This window comes from Rissa tridactyla, chromosome 8, assembly GCF_028500815.1.
Source record: "Rissa tridactyla isolate bRisTri1 chromosome 8, bRisTri1.patW.cur.20221130, whole genome shotgun sequence".
In the NCBI taxonomy this organism is placed as follows: domain Eukaryota; kingdom Metazoa; phylum Chordata; class Aves; order Charadriiformes; family Laridae; genus Rissa; species Rissa tridactyla.
Window position 1 is genome coordinate 15,027,667 of NC_071473.1, and position 24,241 is coordinate 15,051,907.

General features: G+C 36.5%; 1 protein-coding gene across 4 annotated transcripts in view; it reads right to left on the reverse strand.

The window, feature by feature from the left end:
- RBFOX1 (RNA binding fox-1 homolog 1) overlaps positions 1-24,241 on the reverse strand; it is a 1,295,853-nt gene that overhangs the window by 394,024 nt on the left and 877,588 nt on the right. For all 4 annotated transcript variants that reach the window (XM_054212203.1, XM_054212205.1, XM_054212206.1 and 1 more), the window contains exon 6: positions 10,684-10,725. In XM_054212203.1, coding sequence (XP_054068178.1) covers positions 10,684-10,725 — 42 coding nt within the window. The remainder of the gene's footprint in view (positions 1-10,683; positions 10,726-24,241) is intronic.

Sequence of the window (24,241 nt, forward strand, 5' to 3'; positions counted from 1 at the left end):
CTTGAGTTGGGAGCCTAGAAAATGAGCCAAACTCAAAAAAATAAACTACCTTTTCAAAGGCATCATTACAGAATATGCTGTCAGATTTTTACTTAGGCACTGTGGCAATATCACATGAAAATTCCTAGGCGTTTTCATTACAAAAAATGGAAATGCCAGTTACAGTAGGGAGGGGAGAGGAGAGGCAGGCAGTGTGGGAGGTGTGAGAGCTGAATGACCAAAAGTCCGGATTTTTTTCCAGCACCTGCAGCTTCTAGTTGTAAATGTGCATGCATAAAAATGTGTGCCTGAAATTATTAGTAAGCAGAAGTGTTCACAATACCTTCATGCTAAGTAGCAAACAAATGATTAGTTATCTACATCACATAAATTGAGGCATACAGGTGTGATAGCCATCATTTGATCATGAAAAACTGTGTGAATAAAACAGGAGATTACTGCAATCTACCTTAAAATTCCCAGGCCATTGTGTTAAGTAAAAATGGTACACCAGAAATCAAGGATGTACCTGAACCAGAAACTACTGGGGCAAAGGTGGTGTCTTACTCTGTGCTCGTAAAGTGCCTGTAATTTATGGTGCTATATAAATGATTTTTAACAATGATGAAAACAGTTGTAGAAAGCAGTAGTTTAGAGAATGGGAAAAACCAGGAGAAACGAGCTGATAGCATATGAAGTAATCTATAGCATGTAGGGAAAACCAACCAAAGGAAATGACTAAATCAAGGTAATAAAGCTACTAATTATGTGCTCTTTGGAGGGCAGCTGCTATCAAGTAGGAAAGTGACCTTGAGATGAAGGCCACTTTTTTTTACTTTCAGTATTGTATTCAAAGAGATCTTAAGAATCCAAAGGAAAAGACAACTACTGTATGAAAGAGAAATGCTATAAATTGCCCCAGTGAACCTGTGAGCACAGATTATATCTGTTTTTTTGCCCATTACCTATGGAATAACAATCTACATGGCATTTGGTTACATATTTAGAATACATCTATAGCCACCCCTTTACATGAGGGCTTAAATTTCCAATATTAGTTGAGCATGAAAAATGCCTGTGATATGCTGTACTTGGTTTTTATATCTCCTCCCTCCTCCCCCCCCCCCAGCCATACTGTCTTTTAAAGATAATAGAGGTGATCAAAGCTTCAAAATGCACAACAGCAGATAGACGTGGTGGAGAAAACATTCCTAAGTCAAGGTCAACTTCTCCCAGGGGTGAGAAACCACAAAGATATTACAAATCAGCAAAGCATTTTTACCTTTCTCAACTTCCTGGTTTATAAAATAGATCCTCTAAGTATCATGCGACACATGAAAATACCCACTGTACTGTTTCTTCCATCTCAATCAATTCGCCCCCAGTCTGTACTGATGGTGATTGCCCCAACCCAGGTGCAGGAGGACCTTGTACTTGGCTTTGTTGAACTTCATAACGTTCACCAGGCCCCACTCTTCAAGCCTGTCAAGGTCCTGGATGGCATCCCTTCTCTCTAGTGTATTAACAGCACCACTCAGCTTGATGTCACCCACAAACTCGCTGAGGGCGCACTCGATCCCACCATGTCAGTGAGGAAGATATTAAATGGTACTGGTTCCAGTAGAGGCCTACCCCTTTCTCATCACAATCTCATCATGGTCTTTTAGGACCTACCACCTGTTTTGGTTTTATTTTCTCCTTCCTTTTTGAAGACTGTGACATCTCAAGCACATAATTCAATAGACTGAGCAAGGGAGTCACCCCACTTCAGTGACAGAGACTAAGGATATTAGGATGGTGATTTGCAGGCCTTTCATCATCAGTTCCTTACAGCTCTTATTTATGCTTTTAATTTTTAGTTTGACTTTGAATGTTTTTTCTCTGGGTGGTCCACACGTATTGACATAATTGTCATGTGTTGCTCTGTTGATGAACTGCCAGTGTAACTTGACAAACTTTTCCATACTTGGTACAGATTAAATACATTCAAAAAAATCCATCTACTCTGTATTTTTGGGGAGAATATAAAGGTTTTATAAACAAGCAGTAGGACTAACTTTTTTTCCTTCAGGTACAACTAGTATGTACTTCACGTATTTTCATTCATACTTACACTTTCAGTATTTACATTCATATTTTCTCTACCTATCATGTGGAGTTTTGTCGGTTTCACTTAAATATCAGAAAGAGAGTTTACAATATGAAGGTAGTTAACGCTAGTAACTTAACAATAATTTCTCAACTTGCATATGTCTGTTTACTTTTACAGAAGTATTTTCACCCTGATTAAATGAACAGGACAAATAAAGGGGTAAAATAAATCCCAAATGTGAAAAACAATGACAGATTATGGCCACCTTCTCTTTTTTTATTAAATAACTTCTTCCAAAGCTGTTTCTCAAGACTGCAAAAAGGTGGGATTCTGAGCAATTCATACATCTGTTCTTAGCACAGCAGCACGTTTCAGTCTAAAGATCAGAAGATGCAATTCAGGCTTTGATGTTTAAATATACCAGTCTCCAAACCAGTGGTTATGCTCTCCAGGACTGCCCTTTATTAGGATACATTAGGAAAGCATCAAACAGATATGTATATATGTAAGCAGAGATGTTTGTTTGCTGTTCTTACTGTCCCAATAGCTTCTGCAAACACAGTGAGAAGTGGGGAACTGTTGGTTAACAGTTTTTTCTAACAAAATTTTTGCTCCAAGGCTTTGTGAAGAGGAGAAAAATTAGCAGAACTAAGGATATTTTTTCAATTCTGTACTTTCCTTGATTGGTCTTCCAACAACAGGACTAGTTCCCTGTTTGAGTCCAAAACTTTAAGATGTCTCAAAACTAATGTCAGCTTGATAAAACATGAGTATTGTTTGTTTATTGTAGCTTATTTTTATTTCTCTATCCTTCTTCCTGGAAATGATATACAGTAGCTTGGGATTCCGTACTAAGAAAACCATTTCTGTTGAACACACAGAAAGACTTGGTTTTCAGGGCAATTTGGGATTTTGCTGCAGAATAGAACAAACCACAATTACTGTCCAGGTTCTCTTACTTTTAAAAAAAATTCAAGAGACTAAGAACAAGTATACAGTACTTCTAAAATCCTGGTCTACCTGAAGCCAAGATTTTTCCTGTTATATGAACAGGATGGTATATATGCTCTGTCACATGTCAGCTACCAAGTCTGCTGTAGGACTGGATCCTGAAGCTATATTTTTTTAATATATATATATAAAAAATACAGATATATGTGTTTGTGTATATATGTGTATATATATACACATAGAAATATTGATGTGTGCGTCTGCATTTTTCTTGAAGATTAACTTATTCCTCCTTGTAACTTTGCTGCTTTAAAAAAGTTTGGCAGCTACTTAAAAAAGCATTAATTAAATGGTTTAGTAAAGAAGTAAACCTGACCAGTTTAAACAAGTAAGGCTTAGAAAGATTTTACAGAACATAAAAAGGCATTACCATCAATACTAGAACATGACTTCCATATTATAATCAATATTCCTTCATTCTCTCTACTTTAAACAATACTGGTTCAAGGAGTCAGTGTGGCCCAGTGAATATGCATCTTTATAACACTACATGATTTAGACTGTTGGTGTAAATTATTTTTTTTCAGTTATTATAATACTCTCAATGCCTGTCTTGTTGCCCTTAAAAATCTAGTTGCTCAGTCAGTTACTTGATATATAAGTAAATGAGAATAGAAATCCACCAGGCGTAAGGACCAAACAGCATGTTAAAAATCCAGCCAATCTACCTGCAACTGAAAAGCTTTTTCAGGTTTATCACTTGACCCTAGTGAAAAAAACAACAAATGTTCCAAGGCAACAGCACTGCCCAGCCAAAACCACACACCCCCCACCCAAGCCAGAAAGGCCTGTGGAAACACCCTGGGGGAAAAAACCAAAACCAACCAACCAACCAACAACCTGCAAAAAACCAAACCAAGCAACCAAAAAAACGCACCCTGCAACTGCACTGTAAATTAGATTGTGTTTGCTGCTCAAATTAGATGTGACATTGAAGAGGGCTATGATCTCTGCTAGTCAAATTGAGTAAGCAACAGTAGAGGTTGAAATAATAAGTCAAGATACTATAAAAACTGTTAAAGCCATGCACTTAATGGTCTGCTTGCAAGATGATCAAAGGGAAATTATAAAAGCTATGTGAAAAAAAGACCTCCCTCTCAACAAATACAAAATAAGGAAGAAAGTCTTTTCTGGGACAGCATCACTGATCACAGCAAGTGTTCTGCAAAAGAAGCTGCAGTCATTGCAGAAAGCCTGTATCAAAAGTTGCTGTTCTGAGTGCAAAAGCTGTTCCCAAATAGTGTGGGTCCAGTACTGTGTATTGCTAATGTTTTTGTAGCAGGACAAAGAGAGCACCAGGATACTGAATTAACGTTGAGTGCTGGTTCAATAGCATCTACACTATCTAAATCTATTTTCTTCTATCCCTTCAGAAGTTTGCCACTTCCTGAACTTTGATTACCTTTAGTAAACTGCCTCACGAACCAAATCCCTATCCTTGACTATCTGTATACAAAAATGACTTTAAATATACATTGAGTAGCTGCTGAATTCCATATAGTGCGCTGCAGCTCTAGACACAATCTGTCTGTCACGCTAAATGGACAGGTAGTTACTGAAAACATTGCTTCAGCCTTACCAAATATTACTGTAACTCTTCAGTTCCAGCAATCACGAAGCACCATACTGAGAAATTACCTGACTGTGCAAAAATCAAAGTTGAATTCAAGAGGAAGTGGCACTTGAACAACAGAAAATCCTCTGCCTACTGTTCTCAGAGAGACACGACAAAGTATCAGGAAACGAATGGAAGGTTTTCTGAATAGCATTCCATCTGCAGCAGAGACAAGGAAAACACCTAAAGGCTTTTTTACTATTTCTGAAAAAAATTGAAGAAACCTGACATGACTGGCACCATCATTATTCAAGAAACTGAAGTGCTGCAACATTCTTTTCTTGAGCAAAGGAGCATATTATTAGGAGTTAGCATTTTAAGAGGAGAACAGCATCCTTACGGTGGGAGGCTATGTCACTTTAAGCATGAACCATAACAATTTTCATTACCTAGCCATTGTTACTTTTTAAATAATCACCACGGTTATTAAACAACAAATTGGAGGCCAGTGTTATCTTAAGAAAGTTACTCTGTTTAGGAAGGCTCCTAAAGTATACCAGAACTGACAGCAGGACTCAAATCAATTTTACCACATTTCTTTGGTTGCGTTTTTTTGTACACATGAAATTCAAGCTAGTTGAAAATTTAAATGAAATCACACCCCTACAATTAACCTCCCTCCCCAAAAGTTTAGTGGGCTATTTACAAGCCTTTTATTCTTCTTTAGATCTTAGTTCCAGTAATTTTTTTTCCTAACTGTGCTGTGAATTATTCTTTATGGAACGACTGGGAACATAGTTTGTAAGATGGTGAGTGAGCTTACTCTACTTTCATTCCATGTCAGTGTGTAATACCAAAAATATGATGCCTTCTTATTAATCTCACCTACCTGTATCTTCACCATACACCTACACAGATGATGACACATAGCTCATTGCACGAATAACTACAGAAATTAAAGACGGATCACTTTAAGCCACTTGTCTAGCATGTCAAATGCAGCATAGCCTACATGAATTCCTAAGAAAAGGATGGGTAGTGAACACGCATCGTAGTAATCCAACTCTATTAGAATATCTGAGCATTTCCCCTTTTAACCCTTTTTCCTTTAAAAGAGGAACGTATAATACTAGGTAGTCCAGGCAAAACGTATACGCATTGTTTGCAAATGCATACCAAGAGATTTTCAGAAGAAAAGAAAAACAGTAAAATTTTTATTAATGGCCAGAACTAGGTGCCCAGTTTTGCAGAAACGTTACGAATTACGTGTTCCTTTCTGGTAACGAGGTATGACATCACTGAGTCACGAAACAAGCTTATATACTTTTCCTTTTCCCCAGTCCAGCATGGGAAAAGGTAGAGATTGAAAACACAGGTTCTTTGGCCAGCCACCACATAAGTTCTGCTATGCTATCACCATAGTAAATTATTTCAGAAAATGCTCAGAAATAACATCTACTTCACAAATTGCTTCCACTCTGATTCTCTTTCTCTCTACTATTCTTCTACGGTTTTTTTTTCCCCTCAGCTCAAAAGTATTTAAAAATTGGCATCTGCCACTGAATCACAAATTACCTCCTTATGCATCAGAGAAACACTGTACACAAAAATTATCAGCAGATTATTCTTAGATCACTGAAGAAAGCTAATACCACAATGATGAGATTCAAAAATTTTCTTTAAAAACTTTGCAAAAAATGAATCTACGCAACTCAGCACCCTACAACCTGATGAACTGATGCACTGAACAAAGACACAAAGATAGGTAAATACTGCAGGATTATGGTTGCTTAAAAATGATGCTGGACATAAATGCACTTGCTTCTGTTTTCCCTCTACCTGGCATAACTTTAATACATTTTTGGCTGCATGTCACAGATTATTCATTTACTGTACAAAAGACAAAATAAATAGAATGATACTGAATGCAAAACTTCCTTTTGTTTTCCTTAAAATTAGAGTACTATAAAAAAAAATATGTTCATATTAAACACAAGATGATAGTAAAACCCTGCCATTCCCATATTTCAGACCAGAGAAGGAACTCTGGCTCCACAGAATGCTCCTTGATAATAAATGAATGTGAAAGAAGCTGTTAATTAGAGCAACAACTAGGTCACTTAAAATTTCAGATCAAGGAAGTTAATCACACCATTTACCATTAGACCTCATTGGTATTCACAGGAACATTTATAAACCCTCCTAACATTAGAGTTTAAAATTGCTCTGTGCCCACCTGAGAGAGCTCATCAAGTACTGCTGCATAAGGACCAAAAGTATTCGCTTTATATAGCAAAGCTCATGCATGTAAATACAGATACAGAAGTTTACTTTGAACAATTATATGTTGAGTTAATAATGCAAAATAATTTCTTAGTTGAGAGGAAGGTTGTGTAAAGCTCAGTAAGGTTTAAGTTAGCCTGTAAGTTTAAAAAAAATTCCTTAGGCTATGATAAAAAACCATAATCCCAGGTTAAAGTCAGAACAGTAAGGAAGGTGCAGTGGAAGCAGCAGACTTCTGAAGCTGTCGCGACACTTTTTTTATAGCTTTATGTATTACAGCTTATTTCTACCTTGGGCTGGTATCCTGATTTTCTTCACAGCCTTAAATGACCTGTATCATTTATGTTTCAAAGTCTGTTTTTCAACCCCAAATATGAGAAGAAAAGCGTTTTTAAATGATTTTGAGCAAGCTGTGAGTTCTGTGTCTTTACAGGTCATTTATAATGCATCAGAATGACAATTACATGCAGCTCCACACAGTGACTCATAAAACAGCAAGTGGCAGTAGGAAAGAGTCAGAGAAGAAGATAGGGCATATCTATCCAAGAAAGGATTTATAAATCAGGATTGGAGAACACAAAACAGGATGAGGAGGGCTAAATATTATCATTATTTTCTTTAAATGAAATACTGACAAGGAGCAGTGTGTGGATCGAGCCGGAGAGAGGGATATTGATGGGTCAATTTCCCTTCAAAGACACATTAGTTTTTTAGTACAACTTGATTTAAATGAAGCCAGATTAGAAAGCAAAAAGAAAAGAAATTACAGAAATACAAAAAAAAAAAAAAAAAATCAAGGCAGCATATGCTAATTAAAATAATTTCCAAGAGAAAGAAAAACATAAAAAATGGCATTAATGCTTTGTAATTACTATTTTTTTAAATCGGATGGAAATATATCAAAGTCAGCTTGTGTTATATATCCAAATGGAAAAAAAACCAAACACCCAACCAGCTGTGCTAGAGATAAAATTCCCATAGCTTTCTGTATGAATTCTCATTTAAATAATTCAGGTATAGACATTAATGTCTAACTGGGAATTGTACCAGGTTTGCAAGGTGAGTAAGTTCCCAACCTTGCAGTCACTGTCATTGTCAAAGCTTAAGCAGAAAAGGGTTAAAATACACAGACTTGCTTAATTATTACAATTATCATTCATTGTAAATATAATGTATAATAGCCAGAGGCTCCAATAGGAATAAGAGTTTCATTACTCTAAATGCTTTATTCCAGGACAGTGAGTCTCTGCTTTGCATTTGGAACGTAAAAGCCAATGAAACAGGTAAGAGGTGAGAAATCTTGTCTGAATAAATGATTGTAGTAAGATTTGGATATTTCTTTCTATTTAGTAATTATTTATTTGCACTAATATGCTTTAAACAAACCTTTCTTAAAGTGCCTTTCTTTTGGAACCTCTTTAGGACTTGTAGAATAAGGAATGACTAGGGAATCAAAAAAGGAGAGTGGCAGACACATTGTCATCTTAGACTTTGCAAGGAAGGTGGGAGATAGTATGTCTTTTTTATTATATTATTAGGTGATATAAGGATAATCTAGTTTTAACTCACTTTAACACACAGAAATGGATGTTGGTATTTTGTTGTTTTAATCCTGTTCTCTTGTTATATTTCAATTCTTTCAGTTGGGATGAAACTATATTTTGTTGTGAAGAGCCTGCCTCTCATCCAAGTATTCTTGGAGGCCTGAAAAATCTATTTCAGCCAATTAAAAATTTCTTTAACAGCGTTGCTCAGTTAGGGAGCCAACCTAAAAGTGACAGAATGGTCAAGTTACACCCTGAGAGCATTGAAGGTGCAAGACTCTGGCAGTGGGGGGCTGTTCACAGCATGTCTAAGGAGGGTCAGAGGTGCCAGCACTGAACTACAACCAAAACATCTCCACACAGTATACTGAAATTTCACTGTGACCTTTTGTCACAGCAGATGAGCTCTTATTAACTAGAATAGATTCTGGGTACTGGAAGGGTTTGGGCGTTTGAAGACCAGAGAGGGGAACGGAACAACTCTACTGTGCTCGGCGCTGTGATTGTTGGTCTCGCCATATCTGTCTGTCTGAGACTTCTTGGTGGCTGTACTTCTCGTACTGCAGTCACAAGCTCTAACTCTGTGGGGTGGTGTACGGCTTTCATTGCATCCCAGCCTCCGGAACAGGGTTTACACTCATAACTATATTTAATGTAACAGGAACATCACCGCAGTAGTGGAAGGAGATGTACCTAATCTTAGTAGGTTAGAGACATGTTTTTTTTCCTAAGTTGTTATGAAAAGTCACTTTTTGATACGACACAAAGGCATCATAAGCACTGAGCTCATTGTTAGATGTAAGTTGTAATACCGGAATAGAAAGATACATAAAGTTTTACTGCATCACATTTTATTCATGACTTAAAAAGCACACATATTTACTTGAAGAAAGAATTGGGGTTCTCCTCCCATTATATTTCAAAGCAGTGTTTTTCTTCATTCAAAGGAGACAACTTAATAAAAACGATAACACCAAATTAAAACTTTGTGTTTTCATGGCACTGCTGCCTCTTCAAAAGATTGTCCTTCAGGTACTACAGCAATATTTTAACCTTGACAGCTGCTCTGTTGAGACATTACTACTGATAAAACAAAGCTCTGTCACTCCAGCTTCAGTACAATAGCAATGCAGTCACATATCAGCAAGAGAAGAATCAAGGGCAATGCGTGATGCATCATTCTTGCATAACTTGTTTACCAAAAATCCTATTGCAACTATGGTGAAGACCAGCTGAAGCGTCTAGGTATGTCAGTGAGGCTAATCTAATGAATGGATGAATGTTTAAGAACGCTGCACAACTTCTTTTAAGACTAGAGTATATTCTTCATACTTGCAAGCCATGCAGACGCTGCCGATGCTTATTAAACTGCAAACAAAAAATGCTGCTTTTTCTATTTCCAGTAATATTTTTGTTTGCATAAAAACTCACACTTCCTTCAGGCCTGCCTCTTCCTCTCTACTTGCATATGGAATTTCAAGAGAACACCCATCATGTGGTGTCAATAAGTGCAGGTCTATTAAGCAACACTTGGATGACTCAAAAGCTTTTTTCTCCCCCTTTTTATTAATTAAAGTTCTTAATGCCTTTCCAAATAAATACTAGAATCAATCAGTTGAACAAGGAAATACTTGTGATGAAAAAGCATCTGCACAGATACGTAGCACACGTAACATTTAAAGGGAGCAGGGACTAAAACCTGTTTAAAACACTGTCACTTTAAGGGAGAAACAAAGTAAAGGTCAGCAATCTGGGTTCAGGAACTCCATCTTGTTCACAGATTGTACACAACCAATATACACACTAAAATACTTGGGCCTCTTCTACCAGTTCCTTCACATTCTGAAAGCACACATACTACAAAAAATCCAAAGGATAGCGTCGTCTTGTTTGAAACAGTCCGGTAGTGGAGGAAGTCTGAGAAACATAGTGACCTTTATACCAGTAGTAAAGCTTCTCATGGTGCATAGGAAGAGCAATCTGAATGTCAAGAGAGCTCCTGTAAAGAGGTATTTACTGCCAAATCTCACTAAATTATGGAAGGAAAACCTGTATCTACTGTAACTGTTTTATATTGAGATATGTACAATATTTACCAACAAGCAACAAATGAGCTAAATATGTTCTTCTTAAATAAAGTACTGCATCTGTCAGTAGCACGAATTAGATTCTGCTTATGTTTTAAAGAAACAGAACATCTTGCATATCACTGCACTTACCCTTAGTTGTTCTCTTTCACAACTCATCTGTTGCTTTGAACTCTACAAGAGGAAAAAAGAAAAAACAACTTTGAAAGCATAGCATTCTTGCCACAACAAAGCTGCGAGGTCTACCTGTCTTACACAAATAAATATTGGAAACAGCCATGAGTCTAAACATAATATTGTATGTGGATCTAGACGGAATCATTACTGCAAAAAGGTATTATTTTTTTCACTCATTATTTTAAATTTACAAAGGTCAAAAGGAAATTAACATCAGAACCCACTACAAGTCTAAGGTACAAAAGTGTTTTTGAGATTTTAAAGATCTCATGGGCAGTTCAGTTCAGGAACAAGCTTTCCCTTTTTCTCTTCTATCACAAGTCTGTGTTCTATTTCTAAATATTTTCCCGCTACTAAGATACCATGAGATATATTCACAGCACACCTTAGAAATAAAGATATAGAAGCTTCAAGAAGTGATAAAACTATTCCTATGACAACTTCCATTTCTGATTTGATATAAAAATAACTCAGAAGACGACTTTATTCCAGTGCGTATTTTTTCCCGTACTGCTGTCTTCATCTTCTGCCAGGTTTACGAGAAACACCCTTAGAGTGTGAGAGCTGGTTGCTGAGCAAGACCTCACTACCAAGTAGCAGCAGATGTGAGCCAGCACTCAATGGCAGCACCATTTGTGAAGTCACCACTGCCAAAAAGAAAGGGGCTCCTCTAGGAAGAGCTCAAGAAACCGAACAGCAGCACTGAAACACCTAGGTTTTTGTTTGGGGTCGTTTTGTTTTGTGGTTTTCTGTATTGAAAATAAAGGTTTTTAGAATACTTTCAGAATTATTAGTAAATATCATTTGCATTGCCATTTCTGTCATTAGCATACATGGCAAACAGTTCACAGAACAGGAGAAAGAGATCTGATTAAATGTTTTCTCAGGATATTTTCAGAGGTTCAGAGTACCCTTTTCACTACTTTGCATTTACAAAAAATTAAAACACGAACCAATACCCATTTGCATGAGGCATTTTTACTCTGTTATGATGATGAAAAGGGGAGCTTCTCAGGCAAAGTTAGGTTATGGTTACCTAAAAAAGAATAAAACTGGCAGCCCATTTTTCAACACAGAAAAGTGAGTCCTAATAAGTAAGTTACAAGCTAAACCTTCTATATATATAGTGGAAGTTTTACAACAAAGTCCCTGTACAAAAAATACAAACTTAACAGCAACAAATGCTCTTCTGATATGTTACTTAATGTTCTCTAACAGGGAAGAAAAGGTAAAGGAATTCAGCACAGGTCTATTTACGCTCTTCCCCTAAAGAGTAAATTAAGTACAGCTAAAGTGACTATTTCTTGCAGACTAATGATTCCATTTTTCAAAGTTCATGCCTTCACACCATTTATAAATTACTTTAAGATTATACTAATTTGCATTATAAGTGTACTTACATAAGTCTCAAGAGATAATTTTAGATCTGAATCTGCTCTAGATGCATCTATTCATGTTATTTAAAAAAGTATAAAAAACAAATCTGAAGTGAGTTTGGATTTTTTCATTCATTTGTTTTCCTTTTTACTATTATTATTTAGGTTTTCTCTGTGTAAGCCTCCACACCAGAGATTTTAACTCCAACTTCCAGAAAAAAAAATATTAATTGAAATGTGAATAGTTCTAGTTTAGACAATGGTCTTACACATGTAAAAACAAACAAGTGTAAAATCATAACCATCAAATTTACCCACTCTTTGACTGTAGGGTCTATTCTATAAACGTAACAACACTACTGTTACCTTACACAGTTTTGCCTTGAGCAGTCATAACACGAGACAGATATCACTATGGTTTTTTCATAGTTAAAAGGGTGCACAAAGAAATGAAGAAAGTCATTTGCCAAACTAACAGCACGTGAGCTTCACTTAGCAAATCAAACAACATCCAGAATGATTTGTCCTTATTTTTCGTCTTCACTGGTCAGCTTCTTTGGATAAGGCTGTCAGTCTCACATTCTATCATTTGTGTTCTAGACATAGCAGCTTTTTTTTTTTTTTCTGGAAGAAATGTTCAACCTCTACCATTAATTCCAGTATTTCTCAAGGTACTCTTCAGACATTAAAAAAAACCTGTACATGCAACATGGTGACTGAATGAAGAAAATGAAGGAGAAAATGGAGAATAGAATAGAACGTACAGTGCATTACAGAATGCTGGAACATTGCAATTGCTTTTTATTTAATTCAGCATGGTTTTCTCAAACTTTCTTTTCAATCTCTTGTCAAATTTGCCTGTTTTCTCCAGTCAGATGCCTAGAGAGACCAACTTCTGCAACAGGGGTATTTTTTCATAACTTGCCTGCAGAACGTAGTAGGACCATAATCTTTGTCAGTATTAAGTATTACTAATACTCCAGTAGAAGTAGAGTAGTAATAATTTTACAGCTTCAGAAGAAGCCAGAAATGTAGTCGTGTAGAAAAGATCTTCAGCATAGAAATCAACAGGAGATAAGCGTTATTCAAAATGCAATAATATAATAAAAAAAATAGTAAAATAATAATTGCATTGTTACTTAAAACTTATCAGATTTACATTTGATTTACTGTCATGGGATATGGAATTAGATAATCCTTCCATCTCATCTGTAATGTGTTTATCCTGATTTTCTTACCTTTGTACTGCACAGCCATACATGGCTCACAAGTTCAGTCTCTCTGATAAAATTTGACATAAACAAGGAGAGATTAACAATTCTTCCCATTTCATGGACTGTATCATGTTCGTGGGGCTGGACATGCTGATTGCACGTTTAGGTAAGCTATGAAGATACTTTGTTTATTCCACAGCAGCTATTAGTTTAGGCTCTTTTGAGATGATTGTGAAGAGTCTTCCGGAAAGACTTTCTGAAATTTGTACTTACTATTTTATTTCCATTTAGATACAGGGAAAAATATGTTTGGATCGTGCCTTTAACATCACCCTTCAAAAGAACATGTTGTCCTCTCTGCCACGGGATGAAACTTTTGGCTCTGACCTCACATTAGCTGCATAGATTTACAGGCATTCTGTCTTCAGACAGAAAGATGACTAAGGTGGTTAAAGATAAGGAATTATATCTGAACGGGAACAGGTAGGAAAGCCAGAATACTTCAGCCTGGAGAAAAGATGGCTGGGAGTAGGTATCTGTGAAATCATAAATAACATGGATATGGAAAAGCAAGAATGATTGCTTCTTCTCTCTTACAAAAAAACCAACTGGATGACAACAAATGAAAATAATAGGTGGCCAGTTCACACACCAAACTAAGTAAAAAGGTGGTTCATACAATTTGTAAATAAAGGAGTAGGTACTGTGGGTTAAAAAAAAAAAAAAAAGAAAAACATATAGAGAGTTATTAAATGCACAGACACCGCCTTTGCCACGTAAAAGTTCCAGGATGCTGCAAAAAAATTCCGGAGGAGCTCGCTTTGTTCCCCTCTACCATAGGCATGCATAAAGATGGTTTCTTGGACTTACAGCCCTCCAGTCTGACTCACAACAGCTGGTCTCATGTATGCTAATTATATAAACATGCAAACTTCCAATATCACTGGGTATTTGGAAACTAAAGGTGGTGGTAGGGAATGGAACGGAAGAATGGCAAAATTTGGAAAAAACAAACAAAAAAGTTTATCAAATATTTGTACAGTGGAGCGAGGGTTATAGTTACTGACTATTTAAGCAGATGATTAATTCTGTGTTTTAATTAGTCATCTATAAGGCTATCTGCTAATCTAACATCACAGACACCAGAACAGGAAATGTTATTTAAGATTGAAAAGATGTGTTTATGAACAGTGGGAGAACACAATAGAGAGGCAATTAGTGAATAAGAACAAAGATGTACAGAGCAGGAGAGGGTGTCGAACTGCTACACCACATCTGCCAGCAAAACAAATAGAACAATGTTTATTTTAAAACCAAACAGCTTCCGTATCAACATGAAACTTGTATTTTAAAATATATTTTGACTCAATCTACGACCACATCCATGGTGTTCTGTTTACTAAAAGAAATGGAGGAAGACAACTGGGGCAATATGCAGGATGCACCCATGGCGGCAGTTTCCTTTGTTCAAAGTTCAGCAAACAATTGATTCCAAACCGTATGTTTTAGCTATAACAACAAAATCCATTTCAGTGATGGCTTCCCTCAGAGAGTGAACTTCCATGTAGCTCCCTCATCACCCTTCATACTAGAAGCTGTCTAGAACAAAAGCAGCAAGGCTCAGTGATAATGCTTTATTAGGATGAGATTAAAAAGAAAAAATGGAACAAACCAAACTGAGCTAATGTAAAAATATTTTTCATAGTTTAAACAATGATGCCATCTGTCTGTCTGTCTATCTGTTTATCAGTTCAAGTTTATTAAAATAAATCTGGAAGGTCTCATTTGGGCACAAGTGGCTTTCTGTGCAGCTAACCAGTGCCAAATTTGCTCTCTCATTTTGTCTTTTTTGCTCTCTGTGCCAGTTTAAGAGAAGCATCCTGGCAGTATTAAGCACTTAAGGAAAAACATAAATAATGCAGTTACAGTATGTAAACCTGTACAGATAAACGAGAAAAACTGAAAGCCATAACATATTTAATTAATGATCAAGAGACCTTAGAAGCAAATCTTGTGCACATCCTGCAATTTTAAATACAGTGCATCTCAATCCTAAATTTACTTTTTTATGTCTCTGGATTGAATCATATGCAGTGAACTATTTATTTCCTTTAGTTCGAGACTGCATGCGGAACCTGGTCAATATGTTAAGTGTCATTACGTCAATCTCTTACATACTAGAGTTTAGTGGAAGAATGTCTAAAATATTGATTCTCTTTAGAACTTTTCATAAAGGAAAATTTTTTAAAGAATTTGAACAATAGTTCAAGACTACAGGCCTTTTTATAAGACAAAGTCTTACAAGACACTCACACTGTCAGGCCCCATAATTTTAAACAAAAAAAGACCCTCTGTGCAACCCGGTGGAGTCATTCTCTGGCGAGTTCCTGAACACAAATGGAATGAGCACACTGTATGTTTTGTTTTCTTTAAATAACAGTAGCAGGTGGGAGACTTAAGATCTTTTAAATATATTTATCAGTCATCCATTCTTCATAAAGACGTGCTAATCCAGACATTATAGGCCTAGCTGGGATTGTACCTGTTTCAGCGTGGCATTGCATGTGCTTGGGAATGTTTCCCCGACACAGATTTTGACATTTTCAGGCCACCTCAAAATCCATTACACAAGGTGCAAGCATGCAGATACATATAAACAGATACACATCACATCCTGCTCAATCCAAAACTTAGAATTATTACAGTTACTATGAAACTGCACAACATTTTATCAGTGGCGGCCACCATAAACGTACTGAGAAGACTACCAACATTTTAATACTTACACTACCATTATAAAAATGTAGTAGAAAACAAGCCCCAGGAAGAAACTGAAACACAAATAGAAAATAGGACCCATCTATGGATGCAATGGACAGATTGAGAGAGTGACAGTATTACTCATGTTACGGCAATCCACCCAGGTAGGTTTTTTTGCTGACAAGTTTTTAAAGCGTCATTTTAAAGAAGGGGTTTAAGTAATGGGGCAAAGAGAATAATACGATAGTAGTGACAGGGTTATTTACAGAAAGACCGTGCTTCAAATGCAAAAGAAAAAAAATATTTGTTACAGTACAATATTCCAAACTATTTGTTTTGCATTTACAAATTCAAAATACTTTCAGGATTGAGAAGGTAATTTGAAATGGAGCACAGTTCCAGTGGTTGAAAGACAACCAGTGAACATCTGAAGTCTTTTATATTTTAGATACTTACCATGAACAAACATTTGCGGAAAATGGACTTAGCTTACGCTCTGAAAAAAGCATATATAAAGGCATCCTGTTTCCAGCAAGTAGTCACACTGGAATTACTTGTCCATGATTTTCTGTGCAGCTTAAGATGTCTACTCAAAGAGTAGTTCAAGGAGAAGCCCTACAACACTTTTGTCTTTCTTCTTCCACCTCAAAAAGGACAATGCAAATAAGATTACCTGAGTTGTAACAATATGCCTGTTTTCATTAGGAAAGGATAGTTTCCAGCCAATGCCCATGCATGAACTGCGGAGCACGAGAGACAGATGCAAAAGGTTTGTCACCGATCACAGTCACAGTGCTTTTACCAGAATGTAACTTCAAAATCAGTAACTGCTTATTTATCTGATTAAAGTCTCATATTTCTCCTCATTCATACATAGATTAAATAGCTGAAATAAAACCATAAATTACTCCATTACAGTCACGCTGGTTTTTTTTCCACTAGATACTATGAGACAGTCGATACCATTTCATACTGTTTGCAAAATCCATCTATCATTGTTTTCTCTCATTAGATACTCATCTGACAGTAAAAGTCTTCTCTCAAAAATTAAACGCTTAGGTTTTTCCTTGCCACGTTGCACAAAAATGCTGTGCTGCAGGAGATACACCATACACTGCTGTCTGCTGTATTTCATGTGGAAACAGTCACTTCCCGTCCATCATTTTATTACATTCTAGTTTTCATTATCTCATTGCCCTACAGAATTCAGAAGAAATGATACCTCAAGTTAGTTAATATGTGGAGAGAGTATGAGCTTGTAAATAAATTTATAAATAATATCAATTAATTTAAAATGGCTTCTCAGTGCTTCACGTGAAAACCCAAAACACAAATGAAGAAACAATGTCCATTCCAAGAGCTCACAGCATCACAAAGTAGAGCCTGAGGTGCACAAATACAGAAGACTCATTAAAAATACCAGTAACTGCATGAACATATAGGATGATTTGAACTGGAAATGGGGTTTTTGGAGCCTTTATTAGTGACTTACAGCATCACCAAGAATATTTCTTCTTCAAGGAGTAACTGGGACCATTCTCCTCTTCTGTGAGCTGCTTATATTTTTTTCTACATACAACTCCTGAAAGCCCACAAATGTTGAAGAGAATCTAATGAGATACAATGGTGAAAACCTACAGACTATTGTGTCACTAATACAAAGAGGTACAGAGGGTATATGTTTATGCATACGCAAATTTTCCCAGAACAGAGGGCTTTGGGTTTCTCTTGGCTAGGGAGGTGTGTTTGCATGCAGAGAATTTTAATTTCATGGGCTTTTATTACAATCATAAGTTATTGTGCTACAGCAGTAGCTAGGGGGACTGATTTATTCTCAAATGCCCTTGGCTTGGTATTCTATATCGACTAGTGCTGCTGTCATAAATATCTTTGGGTGAAGAACTGTCTACAATTCTGTGCATAATACTAAGCAGAGTTAAGGTTTCAAGTGTCACATACAAGTGGGTTTATTTCTACTGGAAGAAACAGGCAATTATTATGGCCCATTGAGCTCAGATTAAGCATTTCCATCAAAAAAAAAGAAAAAGAGCCTAGTGCTACAATCCTTGTAAAGCTGTAAATGCAAATGGGGACCATCTCATCTTCCATAAAAAATAATCTATGGTTTTATAGGCATTTCTCCCTCTCCTTGTCTTCTTATCCTCAAACTAGCATCCTGTATTCCAAACAGGATAACTTTATTGAGACAAAAAAGGAGAAAATTTCCAAAAATAAAATAGAAATACTGTAAAAAAAAAATCAATATATCAAAATGGTTTGTAGGCAATTATTTCCTTGTGTAAAATGGCTCCTTTAATCAATTGAGAAACCCCGAAGTCCAGTTTTCACCTTTTCTTGGCTCCAGGCTAAGGTATGTTTTTTTCAGCAAGATTACGTATACTGCTTGACTGACATTGTTACCCGGCAAATACAGTTTTTTGAGGTTTGAGGGGAGAGTGTGGGGGGGTATTGTGGGGTTTTTTGAGCTTTTGTTTTGTTTTAAATAGCCTTAGTTTTACACCCAAAGCGTGCTGCAGGGCCCAAAGAATACCTGTGTCACTGACTTTGCCTTTGGCTCCCAGAGTGCAGTGAAGGAACCTTGTGGTGCTGCAGCGTAGCCTGGGAGCTCTTCATTTTCTGACACCCCTCGAAGTAAAAGACCTGCAAGGCGGCATAACACCAGCCAGCACTGCAGCTTTTCCCCATCTCTCACATTGTATCCTTCTACATAAGTAGTTCCCTGTTTTTTCATGAAAAGTTTAGGAACTGTGCGTCTCCAGTATGCCTTTGTGAAAAGTACCATGGAGACAAAAATTGGTGTATGTTTATTTTGCATCTACACTATGTGACTAACCCTTGAACATTAAGGCACTGGTGCATTGACATTGGAAACTACTTTGCCATATACTTTAATACAAACTAGGATAAAAGGTCTCTAAGAAAATCTTTTTTGCAAGTACCATTCTAGAAAAGCACTTGTACAGTAAAGCCTCAAAATTAAATTCTGCATGCTTGTTCTGCTTGTATTAAAATTCTGCATGGAACAATCCCATGAGAAACTTTATCTGTACTTAGTATTCAAATATAAACTCCTTTTATACATAAAAGACTAGCTATAGTGCATTTTATTTAATTTCCCTGCATAACACTGTAAGTATTATAAGGCATAATCAGAAGGCAAAGACACTGTACTAAAAAGAATAAATGGACACTGTGAAAAATGTAATTAAAAATACTGTGATGTTAAAGCAAGAACCAGTATAGAATTAAAAGTATGTTATCTTAGAATGCAAACACTACCAGACCAAGCCTGGCGTATTACGCTGTTTACTGCGGCATAAATCATTTTTGTTTCATAAGAATATTGTTATTACAAGAATTTACTCTAGTAAAAACTTGTAACTTTTGGAAAATGGATGTTAAGGCTCCTTCCTTGAAGTCTCTATCCAGAAAAAATACTAATGCAGATAATCGCATGAATACCAATTAAGTGATAAAGTCTAAAGCTAGTGTAAATACTGAATGAAGAAATCAGATATATTAATTAATTATCTGAGTATCAAGGTACTGCCACCAGCTTTTGAAATAAATTCTAAGGGTCTGCGTTACATAAAGAAGGCAGAAAGTCTGATACGCATAGTAGATTTTTTGCAGTAAATGTAACTGACAGAGACAATGACTAAAAACTATAGGCCAAGAACATATAATAAAATGAAGGCAGGGTTTAAGTACAAACTCCATTTTACATAGAATGGTTTCTTCCGTTTTGAACAGAAAAAAATACTGGTCTGTTACTGTGTGAGTTATACTACCTGCAAATAACAACTCAGAAAGACACCTGAAGGAAAAGGAGAGAACACAAGGCTGACAATAAGGATATCACTGGAGACAGGCATGGATTTTCAGACAATTACCAAAGCTAGTTACGTTACAAACTGCTACTATACACGCTGCCTGCGTGCTATCAGTAAACATCTGGAAGGCTACTTGCTGTGCTTGTCTGCTGATAAAAATAAGTCAAGTTCATTCAGTCAACGATGCTTGACAAATTACAAAAAAACCCCAAACACAGCTTTTATCTGGCAGGTCCACATTATTGGCTAAAGAGGCCATTATAGAAGGAATTAGTCTGAGAAACAAGATATTGCCAGGTCAGCAAGAAGCCAATGAACCGACAGATATCCAAACTTGGATTTGTCCCCTTCCTCAGAGTTACTCTTTTTCTAATTAAAAAATTACACTTTGGAGTGTTATAAAGTTAAAGAGTGCGTGTATCTAAATATATATTTATAGATAGAAAATAATTTGATTAATATGAAGGGATCCAAAACATACTAAAATGCCATCCTGCAGTATTAACCTAATAAATCAATCCTCAGTAAATTTATCGGGAAAACTTATTTTATTCATATGCAGATAAAATAGTAAAGCCTTAGAATTTTCAATATTAACAACAATTTAAGTTCTACAATTGTTTTTAACTGAGTTAATTAAAAGTATTGTGCCATAGTTTAATTCAGTTGGCCGGTCAAGCTATTGGTATTCTTTTTTCTTTTGTGTTTTGTTTCTTAAAAAGGTAAGAACTTCTGGCATAAGCAGGATTTGCGTGCAAATTTTAAACCTTCTTACTAAGAAGCAATCCATGCCTATACAATTACACGTACTTCAAATAGGTATTCTTGTTAATAAAATCTGATTTAAAAAAAAAAAAAAAAAAAACACACCATGAAGTAAATTCATTAAAAATGATAGTCTGTTTTCATGTATCACTCTACCTAAAGCTTGAAATTTTGTTGTTAAATGTTAAATTCATTATTTATGAAACGTACATATGCTGCTTATCTTTAGCTCTTAGGAGAGAACTGCAAGGACATAAATGCAAGATGCAAATTAATCACTAGAATCCACACACGTTTTCAATATGAAGTAGGCATCTAACATGTTATTAATAGCTTTTAAATTTATTCTTTTCTGTTTTGCACAGGAAATGCAATAAGTTCTATGTTTGCGCACACACACACACCAAAATCGCAAATCAAACCACAGTATTATACCCTTTGTCACACTTACCAGTTTGTTTTATTATAAATCTTGTGAGCGAAGCAGAGGTTGCCTTCACTGCACTAGTTTATCAAATTTTGGACCCCTCAAGTGATACTGCTTTTCCCCAAAGACATCAATTATGCCTTCATGAAGTTCAGAGAGAAAACTTCATACCCTATGTGTGATAATTAGTAAATACACCCAGTAACAGTAACAAAACAGTGTGTTTTCTTTGTTTTTGAATGCATGACTTAGTTCCAGAGAGAAAAAACGTGTACAGCCACCACCTAAAAGATCATTATGGAATCGCTTGCAACAGTTTTCAAGTTGTCATGATGCCGGTAAGAAATCATGGATTTCAATGTGGACTAGATGGCCTTTAAAGGTCCCTTCCGATCCAAACCATTCTGATTCCAAATAGTAACGTAAGCAAAATCAGTAATGTTTTCTTTACTCTCTATTTTCTGCATTATTAAAATGAGTTATCAGTTAACAGTTGACTATCTTTTAATGTTCATTTAAAAGATACCAAGATAATCGCAGTGCGAAACAGAGCAGTACTGAGAACAAAACACACTAGTAAACGAGAACAAAGTGAGCATGAATTACCTTGTAATAACACATGCTGCCACTAACAAGAGAGAGATTCAAATTATGGTTTGCCAGTTTTCTTTTTAATGGGATAACACACATGTCTTTAGACTGCCCCAAATTTTTCTAGGAATTTTTCTAGAAGTCCTAAAGTTCCACCTCTGAGACGCACTCTGCAATTCGTGACCATTGCCTACCTGCTCCTCTGGAAAATGGCAGCCTGGCAAGGCCTGCACCCGTTTCCCCATGTCAGTAACCCCTCTGTTGGGGCAGTGTAGGGCGTTACACAGCACAGCAACCACACAGCTTCAGAGCAGCCCTGAATCTGCACTGTATGTTGGGCTCAACTATCACATAGAAACCCAGGAATCCCATCTGGCAGTGGAGGACAGCAACGCTTCAGGAGCTTCCCTGCCCACCAGCATGGACCACGCAGCTTGATGAATCAGGAACATGGATGCTATGGCTCTAAAACAGTAGTGTTGTGCCATAGCTGAACACGGCTCAATGCGTGCAAGGCTGTTAGCGATGAGAAGTGTCCTACCCAGGAACTCTGCAGAGGTACCATTTGCAAGTTCTGTGTTTATATTCACACACAGCTAAAGTAATTCTGAATACCCTTGCTCAGCTTAGGAACTGTCCCTTAAAGGAATTGTTTTCTGAATAGTGAAAATTTCTTTCCTTCATGGGGAGATGTGCATTTTAGGCCTTGGAAGTATTTAACTTACCTCCCAATTTGTCCACGCCTACCAAGTGAAAAAGCGAGGGACAAAACCGAAGTTTCAGAGAGTCTTTGCAGCACTGGTATCCTGAGGGGAAAGTGGTTTATTCTGCACAATACTTAAATCCAATACCTACATGGGGAAAGGAAGGGCATAGTACCTTAATCTCCCCGCCTAAACAGCTTAACTAACTATAGAAGATGCAGTGCCTCGTATTCAATAACTGCTCAGTGCTTTTACTTGTTCTAAGAACGCATTACAAAGACTGTCAATAAACTTTAATTAGCAATATATTTTTAGTGGCAGTGCTACAGCTTGCTGCAATGAAACATTCCTCCCAAGAATTTCTAAAGCTTTCCTAAAGAAACCTTGACACTTAGTAATGAAAGACATTTAGAGATTGTCACATAAGAGCATCCATTAGGGCAGTATATTCTTTTCACTCGGAAGAAGTAAGGTTGCCTCGAACAAGTAACTCTCATTTTAAGTGTTCTTTGCTTTTCTGTTAAGAAAATGCACAATCATTGGCAAAAATCAGGTGCAGCTGACAAAGTTAAACATTTCCTTTCACCTTTTAATGAGACCACAGCAATGGCCTTACTGTCCTAAAAACAGAAAAGTAGGAGGAAACATTTAAACTTGTGTATGTACACGCACGTGTATGCACACCCATGCTCATTTTGCAAACTAAGTGTCACGTTCTTCAATGACCTCCACGATAACAAGCTTGAAATGGTAGCTTCAAAATTCTATTATATCTATACCTTTTGAAATAATTTTAATGATGCATTGCACACGATCCTTATGCATGGAGGTGCTGCTCCCAACATCTTTAAAAACTTTGTGATGAGCTACCCCGAGGTAACGTAAACTATGACCTGAAACCCTCTCAGTTTAGAAGACAGAATTTTTTTTACTATATATACATGAAAGATCTAAATATCATCTCTTTTTACAATAAATATAACCTCTTTTCTTCAAATAGCTATACATATCTTCACTTTCCTGCCATATCTTAACCCAAACTGAAAGTCATCGAGGACAAAGAGTTCCATCTATGAGTCTTCTTATAGATATCTATCTATAGCTCTATATACAAGGGAGACTGGGAGAGAGAGAGCGGCAAGCATCTCTCCTACCTGTATATGTATCTATATGTTTTCACTGCAGCACAGTATAAATCAAATGACTATATTAATCACTAATTTCAACATCACATAATAACATACACGTTTAATATAATAATGAGCATGCCCAACTCAAAAAGTACATTTCGTCCTCATCTGCATGCGAGTAATGCTCACAGTGTGGTGGTACAGCCTGTGTATTCAATACAGTAGAGTCCTAGCCTCAAGCCAGTTGTCATTTAACTCACCATGTTTCATTGACTTTGTTTCCAATGTTTGTAACAATTCTCTGCTGCTTTTGCACCTGAATAGATTTTGTAGAATTTACTCAGTTTTGCAATGAGATAAATTTGCAAAGTTACTCAAAGTCATTTTGGCCTGCAGATTATTTTTTTTTCCTCCCTTTTACTTCCAGAAATGCTATTTGCAGATACCGCCAAGCAGCAAAGTAAAACCAAAGCCCCGAGGTAAGTTGCACATCTGCAAGAGGATATATGTCAAAGAGGTGTTGGGTTGAGTTGTTCAAACTGAAAACTGCTCCCTTTTTAGCCCATCTGCTCTGATATTAAACAACTACTTTCCCTTAAACAGGAATAAACAAAGTATCACACAGAAATAACGGGGAGTTCCTCAAAGCTCTATGTATGGGACCCTGTGGGGAAATGAGAACGGGAGAATGT